Source organism: Silurus meridionalis, chromosome 23, assembly GCF_014805685.1.
Source record: "Silurus meridionalis isolate SWU-2019-XX chromosome 23, ASM1480568v1, whole genome shotgun sequence".
NCBI lineage: Eukaryota > Metazoa > Chordata > Actinopteri > Siluriformes > Siluridae > Silurus > Silurus meridionalis.
Window position 1 is genome coordinate 8,311,817 of NC_060906.1, and position 17,973 is coordinate 8,329,789.

General features: G+C 37.3%; 1 protein-coding gene across 1 annotated transcript; it reads left to right on the forward strand.

The window, feature by feature from the left end:
- Nucleotides 1-123: 123 nt before the first annotated feature.
- niban1a (niban apoptosis regulator 1a) lies at nt 124-17,673 on the forward strand. Its single transcript, XM_046835902.1, has 14 exons — nt 124-313; nt 6,884-7,014; nt 7,125-7,253; nt 7,346-7,460; nt 8,869-9,033; nt 9,837-9,952; nt 10,473-10,577; nt 11,462-11,624; nt 13,158-13,345; nt 13,538-13,672; nt 13,923-14,189; nt 15,149-15,256; nt 15,385-15,496; nt 15,584-17,673. The coding sequence occupies exons 1-14, from the start codon at nt 262-264 to the stop codon at nt 17,068-17,070; spliced, it is 3,273 nt and encodes a 1,090-aa protein (XP_046691858.1). The 5' UTR covers nt 124-261; the 3' UTR covers nt 17,071-17,673.
- The last annotated feature ends 300 nt before the right edge of the window (nt 17,674-17,973 follow it).

Here is a 17,973-nt window from a genome sequence, read left to right on the forward strand (position 1 = left end):
TTGAGGACCAGAGATTCCAGTCTGTGCAGCCAAATGCCATATTTAATCTAGCTCAGGGTTGATGCCTACTAGGTGTAACTCCACCCCCAGGCACATGGCTGCGGCAGAATGCGAACACTCTGTAACCTAGGCTGAGAAATGGGACTACAGATAAGCTCACCTGTGCAGCTGTAGTAGATTGTGACAGGAGCCTGTTATGAAGCTTGCTAAAGAGAAGCAAACCTGAGAAAACCTTGCGAAAGAATATCTTAATACGCCATTATGGGAACATCGTCCAGTCTTCTGGATGACAATAAATACACCTTTATTAAAGGTAAGGCTTCATTTGCCAACATTTGCACATTGTTTCGTTCAAGGTCAAGTCAGCAGTGAAGTCCTTTTTTCGAAACGGGCCCATTGTGTTCTAGATGAGTTATTAAAATTATAAAAATGCCTGCAGAAAGAGGTAGATGTTTTTACCAGAATACTGAGAAAACAGACTGTAATAAATAATTCCACAGATGAATAAAAGTCATGTTAAGCCTCCACTTGTAAACATAATCTTATTTATATGACTGTAAACTAAGTATATAAATAGGTACATAAGCGCCATGATGCTTAAGAGTGTCTTAGTGGGGTTTGGTACCTTCACACAGATCTCTTCATTCTACAGGAAGTTACATCTTTACTTTAAGATGATTTTCTCTTAGTCAGGCATGTTGAGAATATTAACACATTGGGCCACAACATTTTCCTTTTCCAAACAATTCAGTAAACCTTTGTTTTGTGCTCTCTCATTGTTTGATCCACAATGAGAGAGCACTTCTATGAGAAGAAAAACATTTAATCATGAGGATGATCAGAATGTTCCCTTTAAAGGAACATACACATGATATTTTATTGTTAAAAACATGGAGAGCTTTTTATCCAGTCTTACTTGACATACACTATAGGGACAAAATTATTGGGACACCTGACTTTTGTTCTTTCCCAAATTGTTACCACAGAGTTGGATGAACACAAATATCTTTGGATGCAGTAGCAGGAACTTTTTCCTTTACTTGAACTTGAACCCAAACCTATTCCAGCATAACAATGCCAGCTTCATGAAGATTTGCTTTACATGGGATGGGAAGATCTCCTGCTATACAGCTAAAAACCCTAGTGAACACCTTTGTGATGAATGTGAACGCTGACTGCACCCCAGACCTCCTCACCTCAGTACCTGTCTTTACTAACACCCATGTGGCTGAATGAGCACAAATCTCTACAAAATCTAGTGGAACATCTTCCCAGAAGGGTGGAGGTTATTATAACAGGATATTGGGAATAATGTGGAATGGGATATAAAACAATTACACAGCAATCATATGTGTATCATATTGTGTATAAGAGCAATTCTGTGTGGGTGTGTGTAGAGGTTCTAAAACACAGGTGAACCATGCGTGTAAGGTATGTGAACACAGAACTGGCCCTGCAAGTTGGGCGTGAATGCCTAATGTAGATTTTCTATCTGCATCTGGTTTCATTGCTCAAGAATGCCAGACATCTTGAACAAAAACTCAACACAACCAAACTCAACACAACCAAAACACCTCTGAAAGAGTGGCTGGATGTGAATTTATGACATTCAAATCCAAAATGCAATGCCTTACCCATTAAGCTACCACATCCCACCAAAAAGCTGCATCTTTGAAGGTATGGGAGTGCATTAGAGCTTGCACATTTGGAAAGGATGCATCAGTGCTGAACGGTATATTCAGGTTTTAGTGCAACAAATGTTTCCATTTAGAAAACGTATTTTTTCAGGGAAGGTCTTGCATATTTAAGTAAGACAATGCATACTGCATCTATTACAATAGCATGACTTCATAGTAGAAGATTCCAGGTGCTGAACTGACCTGCCATCACTCTAGACTTCACACCTTTTAAAAACATTCGGCACATCGTAAAATGAAAAATACAACAAAGAACACCCGGGACTTTTGAGCAGCCAGAATCCTGTATCAGACACATATGGGACAAAATTACTTTTTTACAAAAATATAGCAACTGGTTTCCTCAATTCCAGATGTATACGTACAGAAGACATGGCCCTGTCAAAAAAAAAAACCTGTTGCAGCCATCAAATTTAAAATGCCATTTATTTGACATAAATTTGTATATATTTTTGTTTAAACATTTGATATTTTTTTGTTTTACTGTGAATAGAATATGGGTTTATGAGATTTGCTTATGAGAAGTTTTGCCTTCTGTGTATATTTACAATCTAAACAATGTCCCAACCATTAGTCTCTATTTATTATGTACTTAATATATACACTGAGGTTTACTGAAAGAGAAATGGTGTAGGGGTAATTCTAAAGGAAGAGTACAGTAAGAGTGTAGTGGCGGTAAATCGAGTTTCTGATAGGGTGATGAACATGAAGCTGGAAGTTGAAGGGGTGGTGATAAATATCATCAGTGCCTATGCTCCACAAGTCGGCTGTGAGATGGAGGAGAAGGAGAAATTGTAGGTGTACCTAGGAATGAATGATTGGTCATTGGGGCAGACTTTAATGGGCATGTCGGTGAAGGGAACAGAGGTGATGAGAAGGTGAAGGGTAGGTATGGCTTTAAGGTGAGGAATGTGGAAGGGCAGATGGCGGTCGATTTTGCTAAAAGGATGGAAATGGCAGTGGTAAATACGTATTTCAAGAAGAAGCAGGATTATAGGGTGATATATAAGAGTGGAGGAAGATGCACACAGGTGGACTATGTTCTATGTAGGAGATGCAACCTGAAGGAGATTGGAGACTGTAAGGTGTTGGCGGGGGACAGTGTAGCTCGACAGCATCGGATGGTGGTCTGTAGGATGGTTTTGGAGGCAATGAAGAAGAGGAGAAGAGTGAGGACTGAAAGAAGAATAAGATGGTGGAAACTAAAGGAGGAAGACTGCAGTGTGAGGTTCAGGGAAGAGGTCAGACAAGGGCTCGGTGGTGGTGAGGAGATGCTGGATGATTGGACAATGACTGCAGAAATGATAAGGGAGACAGCTAGAAGGAACTGAGCTGGGAAGGATGTGCTGCAAGTTAAAGCAATAAAGGATGGAGATGGAAATGTGTTGACTAGTGAGGAGAGTGTGTTGAGAAGATGGAGGGAGTATTTTGAGCAGCTGATGAACGAGGAAAATGAGAGGTTGGATGGTGTGGAGATGGTGAAGCAGGAAGAGGATAGGATTAGTAAAGAGGAAGTGAGAGCAGCGATTAAGAGGATGAAGAGTGGAAAGTCGGTAGGACCAGATGACATACCGGTAGAAGCATGGAGATGTTTAGGAGAGATGGCAGTGGAGTTTTTAACCAGATTGTTTAACAACACTTCTGAAGGTGAGAGGATGCCTGAGGAATGGAGTGCTGGTACCAATCATTAACAATAAGGGAGATGTGTAACTACAGGGGAATTAAGTTGATCAGTCACACAATGAAGTTATGGGAAAGAGTAGTGCAATTCAGGCTGAGAGAAAAGGTGACGATCTGTGAGCAACAGTATGGTTTCATGCCGAGGAAGAGCACCACAGATGCCTTATTTGCTTTGAGAATGTTGATGGAGAAGTATAGATAAGGTCAGAAGAAGTTGCATTGTGTGTTTGTGGATTTATAGAAAACGTACGACAGGGTGCCATGAAAGGAGTTGTTGTATTGTATGAGGAAGTCAGGTGTGTCAGAGAAGTATGTGAGGGTGGTGCAGGACAGGTATGAGGACAGTGTGACAGCAGTGAAGTGTGCAGTAGGAACGACAGACTGGTTCAAGGTTAAGGTTGGACTGCATCAAGGATCGGCTCCGAGCCCTTTCCTGTTTGCAGTTGTGATGGACAGGTTGACGAACGAGGTCAGACAGGAGTCTCCCTGGACTATGATGTTTGCGGATGATATTGTGATTTGTGGTGAGAGTAGGGAGCAGGTTGAGAAGAGCCTGGAAAGGTGGAGGTACACACTGGAGTGAAGGGGAATGAAAGTCAGTAGGAGTAAGACAGAGTACATGTGTGTGAATGAGAGGGAGGGCAGTGGAGTGCTGCAGTTGCGTGGAGAAGGTGGAAGAGTTCAGGTACCTGGGGTCAACAATGCAAAGTAATAGAGAGTGTGTTAGAGAAGTGAAGAAAAGAGTGCCGGCAGGGTGGAGTGGGTGGAGAAGAGTGGCAGGAGTGATTTGTGATAGAAGGGTATCTGCAAGAGTGAAAGGGAAAGTTTATAGGACTGTGGTGAGACATGCAATGTTGTATGGTTTAGAGACAGTGGCATTGAGTAAAAGACAGAAGGAGGAGCTGGAGGTAGCAGAGATGAAGATGTTAAGGTTTTCGTTGGAAGTGATGAGGATGGACAGGATTAGAAATGAGTTTATTAGAAGGACATTTTAGAGACAAGGTGAGGGAGGCAAGATTGAGATGGTTTGGACATGAGCAGACCAGGGACATGGGGTATATCGGTAGGAGAATGCTGAGGATGGAGCCACCAGGAAGGAGGAAAAGAGAAAGACTAAGGAGGTTAATTAATGTGGTGAGGGAAGACATGCAGGTAGTTGGTGTGAAAGAGGCAGATGTAGAGGACAGGGGGGGTATGGAACAGACTCTATAAATAAATGAACAATGGTGTGAACAATGTGTGAGCAAGTGCTGATTTATACTTTCACATGTACCCACTTGCATCATCTGCAAGTATAAAGATGGGCAACTACGTGAGTGTCCGTGCATGGTCTCTTGATGTGCCTCCAGAAATGCAGATTTATTTTTAAGCTTTAAATAGCTGTTTAGTAGTGTGTTTTGTATGTTTTTCAGAGTGGGCGCAGACGGAGCTGAGGAATTTTTCACCTATCTATAAGAAGCAATACTCTCTGGCCTTTCTCTCCACGTTCATGATGAGTTGGTTCAACGCAAACAGGAGCATACTCAACTCCTTAAACAGCGGGTAAAGTTTTAGAAATGTAAAACAGCATTGGCTTATGCATCATTGAGGCTTAATGGGTGTAAATGGAAGAAAATTTTCCAAATATTAATTCCCCAATTTCTTCTCCAGGATCCACCGCCGAAACAGAGGTGCTTTACCAGGAGTCTGTGCTCTACTTTTGCGATAACAGGAAATGGAAGGAGAGGTTTGTGGTGGTTTCAGCCAATTACTCTCTGGAGTACCATGAGAGCTATGAGGCAAGTTCTTCCCCTCTAAAAATTAAAAATCAAGGGATGAAAGATTCCTTGTTACTTTAGATCACATTAATATACTAATCTCTTTGTGCAGACTTTTACGAAAGGCACTCCACCACTATTAAAGGTGCTGACTACGGAGGCACTATTTTGACCACAGATGAGAAATACATGGAAGTGATAGACAGATGCTTCACTGACACTGACAGTAAGTAAGACCAGGGTTGTATTTTATTATCCATATTTGATTATTTAGCTATTAGGACAGTGCAAATATGCACACTTGAATATGGGTCCGAAGTCCACCGTGCAGCATCTCAGATCACCTGGATACCTGGAAAAAAGTATGTGAACAAATGACAATACCCAGTTCCTAATCATATTAAGTCAGAGACTCGTATCAAGTCAGCGACATAGCAAAACCACTATAGAGTCAGGAATGATGCAAGAACTTTCCAGTAATTAATGATCATATGACAGCAGTATTTATAACAAATATTGCCTTATACAAATACGTATATCACCTTTAATAACACATCCGCTGTTATTCATGGCTCATAGAATTACATTTTATATATATTATTAGTGTTCTATTTGTGTGTATTTAATGTGTTTCAGATTGAGGCTGATGAGTTGCTTTGCCATTGTAATGTCTTCAGGTTGTATGTGGAGCAAAATCAGGATCTGAGTCTCAAAAATGTAGAAAAAAAAAAAAAAAAAATGTTATATTAAATCAAAAATTTTTATTATTATTTAATTATATATTTGTTTTTATTAATATTTTTTTTTTTTGTACGGAACTCCTAAGCGACCATGCATTATATATATTTTTTATTTTTTGTTTTCTCGTGATCAAGACTAAACATTGGGCCCATTGACGGTGCAGGTTATGGTTTTTATCATTGATGCTACCTCCAAACCATGCTCTTTATGCCAAATATATATATATATATATATATATATATATATATATATATATATATATATATATATATATATATATATATATATATATATACAGTACAGACCAAAAGATTCTATATATTATATATACAGTACAGACCAAAAGTTTGGACACACCTTCTCATTCAAAGAGTTTTCTTTATTTTCATGACTATGAAAATTGTAGAGTCACACTGAAGGCATCAAAACTATGAATTAACACGTGGAATTATATACATAACAAAAAGTGAACTGAAAATATGTCATATTGTAGGTTCTTCAAAGAGAATGCCAAGAGTGTGCAAAGCAGTAATCAAAGCAAAGGTGGCTACTTTGATATATATATATATATATATATATATATATATATATATATATATATATATATATATATATATATATATATATATATATATATATATATATATATATATATATATCGGTAGGAGAATGCTGAGGATGGAGCCACCAGGAAGGAGGAAAAGAGAAAGACTAAGGAGGTTAATTAATGTGGTGAGGGAAGACATGCAGGTAGTTGGTGTGAAAGAGGCAGATGTAGAGGACAGGGGGGGTATGGAACAGACTCTATAAATAAATGAACAATGGTGTGAACAATGTGAGCAAGTGCTGATTTATACTTTCACATGTACCCACTTGCATCATCTGCAAGTATAAAGATGGGCAACTACGTGAGTGTCCGTGCATGGTCTCTTGATGTGCCTCCAGAAATGCAGATTTATTTTTAAGCTTTAAATAGCTGTTTAGTAGTGTGTTTTGTATGTTTTTCAGAGTGGGCGCAGACGGAGCTGAGGAATTTTTCACCTATCTACAAGAAGCAATACTCTCTGGCCTTTCTCTCCCACGTTCATGATGAGTTGGTTCAACGCAAACAGGAGCATACTCAACTCCTTAAACAGCGGGTAACGTTTTAGAAATGTAAAACAGCATTGGCTTATGCATCATTGAGGCTTAATGGGTGTAAATGGAAGAAAATTTTCCAAATATTAATTCCCCCCAATTTCTTCTCCAGGATCCACCGCCCGAAACAGAGGTGCTTTACCAGGAGTCTGTGCTCTACTTTTGCGATAACAGGAAATGGAAGGAGAGGTTTGTGGTGGTTTCAGCCAATTACTCTCTGGAGTACCATGAGAGCTATGAGGCAAGTTCTTCCCCTCTAAAAATTAAAAATCAAGGGATGAAAGATTCCTTGTTACTTTAGATCACATTAATATACTAATCTCTTTTGTGCAGACTTTTACGAAAGGCACTCCACCACTATTAAAGGTGCTGACTACCGGAGGCACTATTTTGACCACAGATGAGAAATACATGGAAGTGATAGACAGATGCTTCACTGACACTGACAGTAAGTAAGACCAGGGTTGTATTTTATTATCCATATTTGATTATTTAGCTATTAGGACAGTGCAAATATGCACACTTGAATATGGGTCCGAAGTCCACCGTGCAGCATCTCAGATCACCTGGATACCTGGAAAAAAGTATGTAAACAAATGACAATACCCAGTTCCCTAATCATATTAAGTCAGAGACTCGTATCAAGTCAGCGACATAGCAAAACCACTATAGAGTCAGGAATGATGCAAGAACTTTCCAGTAATTAATGATCATATGACAGCAGTATTTATAACAAATATTGCCTTATACAAATACGTATATCACCTTTAATAACACATCCGCTGTTATTCATGGCTCATAGAATTACATTTTATATATATTATTAGTGTTCTATTTGTGTGTATTTAATGTGTTTCAGATTGAGGCTGATGAGTTGCTTTGCCATTGTAATGTCTTCAGGTTGTATGTGGAGCAAAATCAGGATCTGAGTCTCAAAAATGTAGAAAAAAAAAAAAAAAAAAAAGTTATATTAAATCAAAAATTTTTATTATTATTTAATTATATATTTGTTTTATTAATATTTTTTTTTTGTACGGAACTCTAAGCGACCATGCATTATATATATTTTTATTTTTGTTTTCTCGTGATCAAGACTAAACATTGGGCCCATTGACGGTGCAGGTTATGGTTTTTATCATTGATGCTACCTCAAACCATGCTCTTTATGCCAAATATATATATATATATATATATATATATATATATATATATATATATATATATATATATATATATATATATATATATACAGTACAGACCAAAAGTTTCTATATATTATATATACAGTACAGACCAAAAGTTTGGACACACCTTCTCATTCAAAGAGTTTTCTTTATTTTCATGACTATGAAAATTGTAGAGTCACACTGAAGGCATCAAAACTATGAATTAACACGTGGAATTATATACATAACAAAAAGTGAACTGAAAATATGTCATATTGTAGGTTCTTCAAAGAGAATGCCAAGAGTGTGCAAAGCAGTAATCAAAGCAAAGGTGGCTACTTTGATATATATATATATATATATATATATATATATATATATATATATATATATATATATATATATATATATATATATATATATATATATATATATATATATATATATATATATATATATATATATATATATATATATATATATATATATATATACACACACACACACAGTATATGCAGAGCATGTAACTTGACTGTAAGGTGAAGTTTTAATGCTTTAATTTAGGAACATGTACTAAAAGAAATACTGGATATTTCACATACAGAAAGATAATTAAAAACTATATGTTACAATACTATAAAAGCCAGACTAATTCTGATTCTGTTCTGAGTACTGTGGTTTGTATTAAAGATGTGAAAGAAGACTTTGCTCCTCCAGTGGTGGGAATGCCAGGCCAGTTTCCCGTGTACCTCCGACTGCCATACCAAAGAGACCACTACTTCTGCTTCTTCCAGGAGGCCAAACATGTCAAGTTTATGTCTGTTTTATCTGACTGCATTCGCCACCAGAATCAAGGTAACATCATAGCTGCAATATGGAAGTATTAACCATATAGGAAGAATCACATCACAAAACATCTTACCTTAGAAAGTCTACTTTCTAAAATGTATGACTAATATAAAGTCATTTCAGTAGCTATATACTTGTACAATTATTTAAGGAAATCTTTAATTTAATTTGTTTTCATTTCAATTAATTATGCAATGTCTTTTAAAAGTATTCAGACATCTGACCAATGATCCCATATTACTGAATTAGAAATGGTGCTTTGACATTTAATTCAGTTCAATGTTTTATTTTGAACACTGGAACTCAAAATTAGTTATTACTAGGTGACATTGTTATTCTTATTGGGAACGTATAATTTTGTGAAAACTGAAATATTGTTCAGATTCACCACCTGACCACTGAATTTTCCACCAATGGGGTTTTAAATTTTTATCCAGAAAATGTTAAAACTTTATAATGATGCACAAATAGATGCCAATGGAAAAGTATTTGTATCAACATTAAGGCAATTTCTTTTCACATAATATTTTTCCCAACAAAAACGTCACCTTAACAGTAATAAACTTTGAGTTCCAGTGTTTTAAAATAAAATATAGAACAGAAAAAAATTTCAATGTGTCCTTTGTAATTCAGTAATATGAGTTCATTGGTCAGGGGCCTGAATACAATACAATATAATAAATATTATAATTATATTATAATTAAAAATGCATTTGTAATATGCAAATATTTTATTTATTTTAAATTTTTTCCTAAATGTGCCCAAATTGTGCCCTTTTTTCTCACTCATCTCACTCGCCTCCTTACAGACTTCTTAAAAAAGGAGACATTCGAAGTGCAGGCCTTCATCAAAGCTGTTCAGCTTTACAGGCAGGATAAGGGCTACTATGAATCATGGGATATGATGATAGGCAACGATGTGCAGGTACGAGCTATTAGAGGTATATAGTATGATTTAGGAAACACATTTTTAATCCATGTTATAATTTTGGCCTATTATACGTGCACACACGACAAATGTACATTCCCAGACCAGTTTAAATAAGTACAATCATAATCAATAATATTTGAACTAAGCTTTTTTAATTTATGCATTTTCTTTATAGAATTTAAGTCAGTTTGCAAGAGAAATAAAAACATGTTGTGTTTTAGCTGCCTTACAGAAACCAACATCTTAAACACAAACAAAATCATCTCTACAATAATGAATAATGTGAAAACAATGTTGAATCTGACTGTTTAGAGACTAGGATATAGGTTATAGTTTATATACAGCTTATACCAAAGAACTTATGTCTTTGAAAATATATCTACAAGGATTCATATAAAAGAACAGCAAGGTTATGTATAAATTAGTATTATAAACAACATTCCAGTCATTTTGTATTCGGATGCTGTGTCTTGTATTACTCCGAATCCCTAAACCTACTCCTCTGTACTGCTAGGTGCTGACTAATCTAACCATGGCGGATTTATTGCCATCTCAAGAGAAAGACTTGCTTTCTTGCCTGAAGGCCAAAAAGATGGAGAAGAAGAGAATGTGGTTTGCTGTGAGTGCCAATATTGTTTTCATCACCTCAAACAAGCCTAACTGTAATATTCAAATGTATTTAAAGACATTTCCTTCTCACTAAGTGATATTTCAGACTTAAAATTTGTCGATCTTGTGCTAGTAACCATCTGCACAAGCTGCAAACTGGGGAGGGGGGGACCAACATTTTTAGTGGCATGGTTCAATCAATTGATTTCTGCAACTGCAACAATTTTGTACATTGTTTTTGTCCCGTAGTCTTGTGTAAATTCCTTAACTCTTTTTGCACATGATGTTGATGATTCAATAGGGTATAGAAGCAACGAAATCATCAGTATAAGCTGAAGATGACTATGCTATTAAATTGTAAATATTACAGTGTCAGCACAGTAATAACTCACAGTAGTATTGTAGTAGTGTGATATTGGTGCAAAAGATTTATTCACATTAATGTTACTGGGATTAAAACAGAACAAGCTGAATGTTATTGCTGCATTGTAAAGTGACCTCCTGTAGTCAGGCCACAAAGATAGTAGTCAGCAGAGTGTTTGCTACAGATTACTTGCCAAGACTCACCAAATATTTTATCTGGTCAGCAGTTTTCCTTTGGCAGTCCTATTCTGTGATAGACAGCACAGAGTCACACAGTCAACAGTTGTATACCTACAAAAGGTTCACCTGATGAATGTGATAAGAATCGCATGGTGATTCTAATACAATTGGCAACCTCTGCATCAATGTACTACATTGTGTCTGACTGTACAAGTTGCTGGAATGGCATTAAAACCTGACACGACTTGATTCTAATTGGGGAATTCCGAAGAAGCACGGTTAGGGTGTAGCATTAACATACCACAGATGCATTACATGCTTGTGAATCATCACCTCGTTTCTGACCCACAGACAGTTGAGGCAGTATATAATGTGGTGCAGGAGACTTTCATGGAGGGCATGGCTGCTCTGAACAACGAGTGCAGGGAGGCAACCATGCAGCAGAAAGCACTTATGTGCTCAAATATGGATCAGATCATGAGCTCCCGAGCCTTTCTGGAGAGTAAGCTCAGAGGTAACACCCCCCTTTTTAATGTACACTGCTTATGAATTATGAACTTTAATTGTAAACATTCTATCTGGGGATCCCACAATGTTAATATGCATTATTGCAGCATTATGCATTTTTGCAAAACTGTAATTGCAAGTGTCCAATCAATACTCTCAGTATGATCACACAATATACTCATAATATAGTACATATTGAACAACTGTAATTTATTACGCCATTTATGGTAGCAAGGTGTCAGTGTATCTAATTTGTACGCTGTATTGTTTGAGACCTATCTTCTTCTTCGGCTTCTCCCATTAGGGGTCGCCACAGCGGATCATCCGTCTCCATCCACCCTGTCCTCTACATCTGCTTCTTTTAAACCAACTACCTGCATGTCTTCCCTCACCACATCCATAAACCTCCTCCTTGGCCTTCCTCTTTTCCTTCTTCCTGGTGGTTCCATCCTCAGCATTCTCCTACCCATGTACCTCATGTCCCTCCTCTGCACATGTCCATCTCAATCTCGCCTCCCTCACCTTGTCTCCAAAACGTCCTACATGCGCTGTCCCTCTAATAAATTCATTTCTAATAGTTTCTAATGGTTTCTAATAGTCATAACCTATGGTTTTTATTATTATGGGATATGAAACGTACATACTAAAAATGCATTTATTAATGTCTGTCAGAATCCCATTTAGTCAATAGCATCTAAAATAAAATCTTCACAGAAGTCATCAATTTTTCGATTTATGCGAGGTGGTATTAAAAAGTTTGGAGACTAGCACTGTTTTGGAAGAAAGTACTTTATTTACATAAGTTTACACACTATCAAAATCAAAATAGTCACCTTGCACAGCAAGCGCTCCTGCCACTTCTGAAAGTCTTCTTTTCGAAGCGTGTCAAACGCCTTCTATGATTAGCGCTGGATCTAAGCAGCAGTGTCAAACCGGCGACCTTTGAGCTGGATATTCATCTTCAGGAAGAGGGCGAAGTCCACAGGACCCAAATCTGGCGAGTAGGGTGGGTGTGAAAATGACGATCTTTTTTTGACACACTGACTTACAAAGGTTGGTGCTCCCTGTGACTGTGTGTGCAGCCTTGAGCTGCTATCTGTTGGCATGTTACAAAACTAGTCTCGAAAATGTTTGATACCACCTCAAATATATATATTTCACAGAAGGACTTTATATACAGTGTTACATATCTACTCAGATAATTGCAGATAGCATCCTGTTCCACATTCAGCAGCCACCAATGACAGCACCAGCATGTTGCCATCAGAAAGACTAGGATGATCCGCATCAAAATCGAATAAAGGTCGTCTTAATTGTGGTGTGCCTCAGAAATGGCAAATGTAACTGTTATTGTTTTCAAGTTTGTGTATATTATGCGTTGCTGAACCTTATTATTGTTGTCTCTAATCGCACATAACAGCCGCAAGTGAACCGAATGATAATGCCGTCCAATATCACTAGTGAAATCTCAGCATACATCTGTCTTAATAACCGAACAAGATCAGCAAGAAATAAATCCTCTGGACTCCCACTCTAACAGACATGGTAGCTGAGCTGGCTACCCAGTACTGCAAACAACACATAGAGCCTCGCCTCAGTGCTGTGCTGGAGGAGATAATGGGGCCCATCAGCCTGGGCTTTGGGGAAGCACGGCAGGTCAGCGAGAGCATGATGGAGCACCTGTGCCAGGTTTATCAAGAGGGCATGACCAGAGAAGATCTCCAACAGGTGAGGTGATACCCCATTTATACAATTTTTTTTAATTCAAGTATGTCATATTTTATTGGGAGTGGAAGTTTTTTGTTTTGTTTTTATGTTTACTTACCTAAAATGATCAAATCCATATGCTTGCCCATTAATTGTATATTTCAATAAGCCTATGCTAAATAGAATCTTATTTAATGAACATTCTTGTCGTAGAATTGGGTAGCGATGAGTAAACCAGACTTACAGAGCTGTTATGAGAAAGTTAGTGGACTGAAGGATAATATACAAGAGTTCAGCTATTCTAACTGCAGAGGCCTGGAGCACAGCACACAGATTGATATACAACAGGTATAAGTACAATACACCCTTACATTTGTTTGTATGTCAATTCAAAAAATATACTGTATATATAAAAATCTAAAACCATAAAAATATATATATATAGAAATGTGTACAGTACATACAGCATTTTTGACCCCAATTTTTAGACATACAGTAACTACCTGTAGCCTTTTTTAAAACTGATGTTTACAACTTTTGCTGAAATGACAAATGCCCCAACTCTTTAAAAAAAAAACATTCATGTTTGTGAATTCAGCTGGTAGACAATGTGGAATACACCTTTGGACTACTTCTGAACAAGTCTCCCCAAGACAACAACAACCTATTAGATCTCATGGTAAAAGCCAAAAATAGGGTGTTAAAGGTGAGCACACGGACATGTACACTCTCACTCACATACACCAATATCCAAGATCAATGCTCTGTATTTCATGTGGCATACAGCAGTGGTCCCCGACCCCCGGGCTGCGGACCGGCACCGGTCCGTGGGTCAATTGGTATCGGGCCGCACAGAAAGAATACATAACTTACAATATTTCCGTTTTATTTATTAGCTGATTCTGAACGATGTTTTATTTTGGAAAATTACCGGATTCTCTCCACCACATTCGTCTATGACTTTTGATGTGTGTCATGATGCCTCCATCTTACCTCCATCCACTACCTTCTTAAAGGGGCTCCGGCCGCTAAAACATAATACATTAGCGCTAAATTCAAACCCCTAAACTAGCAAAATAAACAAAATACAACACAGTGGCTTCACGTTTATTATTATATTTAGAAAATACCATGCTGGTTTTTATGCCGATCGTATCATTTTATTTTGTTGTATTTATCATTCTTAATATTTGCAAACTAGTAAGTGCACATCTCAAAACAGTTAGTACAAACAGAAGCACACAATAGATTAGCTGCAAAAGTACCTACAAATGTGTTTGTGTCAATTAACATCTCATTGCCATCAGGATAACAAGTCATTTGGTCAGTGATAACAAACAAGATCGTCAAAATGTCAGTGTTTCCAGATGTAAACTACGGTTTGGATCACAATGATTGAAAATGCACTGAAATCATTCGGTCTTTATACTCTCGCCAATTAAAGGTTCATTACATTTGACTTACAATATTTTAGAGAATTGGTTGATCATTGGTTGATCTGTATAATAATTGGTTAATCAGAATAATACATTTTTATCAGCATGACATAAACAACTGAAATAGTTGTAGGCAATTGTACACAATCAATTAAATGAATGTACCATTCGCAAATTGTTCAAAGCAACCAAAATTTGCTTTTATGATGTACACAAGTGACGACATGATGTTGAGGTTGAACAAGTCGTTTCTGAGAAACGTTTCAATGCAACTGAAAAAAGAAAATGAAATCAGCGAATCATTGTGTATAACTATATATATATATATATATATATATATATATATATATATATATATATATATATATATATATTGTGTATCCACCAGCAATATGACTATGACAGCAGTACACAGAGAAAGAGGATTTTCCAAGAAGCTCTGCTCAGCATCACTTTACCTAGGCTCAAAGCTTTTCTGGCTCCTACATTCAAAAAGGTAGAGCTAAAATTTACAGTTTTATGTGAAACATTTAATAATGATGTATGTTTTTAATGCTGTATCTCACTTCCAGTGTGGTTGGATGTGTGATGTAGCAGAGTTAAAATATTTCCTATTCTCTGTAGGAACTACCGAACTTTGAACAGTACATATTTGCTGATTATGTCGATTTCATCAACGTGGAGAATGTCTACGAGGACATACTGGAGCAAATGCTAGAGAAGGACGTTAGCAAAGGCAAGCAAATGATGGCTGATGTTCTATTCAAATTAGGAATCATAATCCTAAACTCTGACTAAATGATTAACCGTTATTCCTTTACAGTGGTGAAGGAAGCAGCAAGTATGCAGAAGTACAACTTATTCATGGAGTCCAGGTATCGTTTCAGTGTTTCCAGCATGTACTTCACTCCCCCTGGCAGCCCAGACTACACCAGCACATCCACAAAAGTGGGCAATGTTCTACCACCCTCCCCATTGCTGAAGGAAACCCAGTGCACTAATGAAGACCTAGTGCTGATTCAGAAGAAGGTTGAGCTAAAAGGAATTAAGGCCCAAATAATAGAGGTTCAAGAACATGCACAACCAGAGCTCACTGAGGTACGTCCTAAGAAGATTATTGAGCAGAAGGTAATCATGGCCCATCAGGAAGAGGTTCCAGCACATGCACAAACAGAGCTGATTAAGATACCTTTTGATGAAAAAACAGTCCTGGCTGAGAAGAGAATGGAGCAGGAGGTCATCAAGATCCAGGAGGAAGCGGTTGAGATGAATGCACAATCAGTGATTATTATGGTAACTACTAATAAAATCCCAGTCCTGGCTGAGAAGAAGGTGGAGCAAGAGGTAATTGTAGCCCAGCAGTTAGAAGATCATGTACAACCAGAGCTTACTAAGGTACCTATTGGTGAAAATACAATTATGGCTGAGAAGATGATTGAGCAGAAGGTAATCATGGCCCATCAGGAGGAGGTTCTGGAAGCTACTAAAGAGCGCAAACTGGAGGATAATGAAGGGTCAGATTTTCCTTTTAATGCAGCAACTGAGATACGAGCCAGATTTCCTGCACATGAGACCACTCAGAGTTTGGGGAAGAAAACATACTCAGGGCCTCCTTTGTTACTCGATATAAACCCAGAGACCTTACTTAACCCATCTATCTCAAATACAGAACCTGCACTTAAGCCTGCATCTCATACATTGTTTGAACTTGTACCAAACCCAATAAAAACTGTAGCCAATGAGACACCATGCCAAGCTTGTCCACCCGAGAGAGAGACAAGGCCTATGGGACAAGTCCTACAAAATGAAACTCTGTCAAGTCTCAATTTTATCTCAGCAGAGAGTAAAGCCGAAACCTCTCAGGTTCTGCCAAGCTGTTTAGATGTACAACCCCTTATTTTAGATGAGCAAACCAACAACGACACTGGAGATACCAAATTATTGGTAGATGATCTTACTTCTATCGGAGCTCCAATTTATGAGCTCAGAGTCAGCAACATGACACAGGACTTTTATGATTGTTTATCTTGGAGCACATCGAAGGAGCAAGACAGCAACGAGGATGATGAGCCAACACTGGAAACCTCAACAGCCAGCTCTAACCCTGAGGACATCTTCATAGTGAAGTGTGAAGCTATCTTGGATGCTAGTGTGAATGTAACTGACGACTCTGCAGATCTCAGAAACGAAGCAGCCAGACCTTTAGATTGCATCAAGGAAATCCGTGACCTTGTGGTGGAAGTGATTGAAGTGGAGGATGTAGTCCAACACTACCCTACCAGTGCAGAGGTCAGCTTAAACACACAATGAAAAAGAGTGCTGTGGTAAAGGACACTTTCTGAAGTGATGGACATCATGCCATAACTTAATATCTATACTTCGTTATCAAAATTATTTGTTTTACCCCTTCAGGACTTATATATATAATATGTGGGTCTTAAATGCTGTTATTACTGTGTAGATGTGATGCAAATGAAAGAATGTATTTGTTTTTGATTGTTAATTTATGCATAATTGAATAACCATGTTTCAAATAAGTGGGAAATAAAATTATATATACCTTTTGCTTAAAAGTATCTTAAACTGTAAAATAAATACACACAAACTGTCCAGCTCGCATTGTTTGCTATGTGCATTTCAAATGCATTTTTTTTTTCAAAATCAAATACAGTTCTTATTTGTATGTAATCATTCTGTCACATGCAAACCGTCTACAATTTGTTGCACATTCAATGCGATGCATTGTTTGAAATCTTAACAGATAACAGAGCATTTAGTAGCACTTTAACCAGAGGTGGGAAGTAACGGAGTACAAATACTTCGTTACTGTACTTAAGTAGATTTTTCTGGTATCAGTACTTTACTCCACTATTTATTTTATTAACTTTTTACTTTTACTCATTACATTTTTACACAAATATCTGTACTTTTTACTTCTTACATTTTCAAAACAGACTCGTTACTTTAGTTTTAATCCATTGATTTGGTGAAATGTTATTTTTTTATTTTCACTGCGCGCCGATTTCAGCCGAACAACCCATTTCCTGTCATTGCACGTTTAATTCACTGGTGTATGTATGTATGTGTGTGTGTATGTATGTATATGTATATTTGGCTGTCAAAATTAAAATTATTTTAAATGGCACGAAATTTTATTAACGCGCTATCAATTCAGCGCACATTTCTGTTTTCCCAAATGTAAATACATAAAAA

Bases quoted from the DNA above. Each gene is read 5' to 3' on its own strand.
- niban1a (XM_046835902.1), top strand. From the start codon at position 262: ATGGGAACATCGTCCAGTCTTCTGGATGACAATAAATACACCTTTATT. The intron at 10,578-11,461 runs GTGAGTGCCAAT...TCTGACCCACAG, and splicing joins AGAAGAGAATGTGGTTTGCT to ACAGTTGAGGCAGTATATAA. The intron at 13,673-13,922 runs GTATAAGTACAA...TTGTGAATTCAG, and splicing joins CACAGATTGATATACAACAG to CTGGTAGACAATGTGGAATA.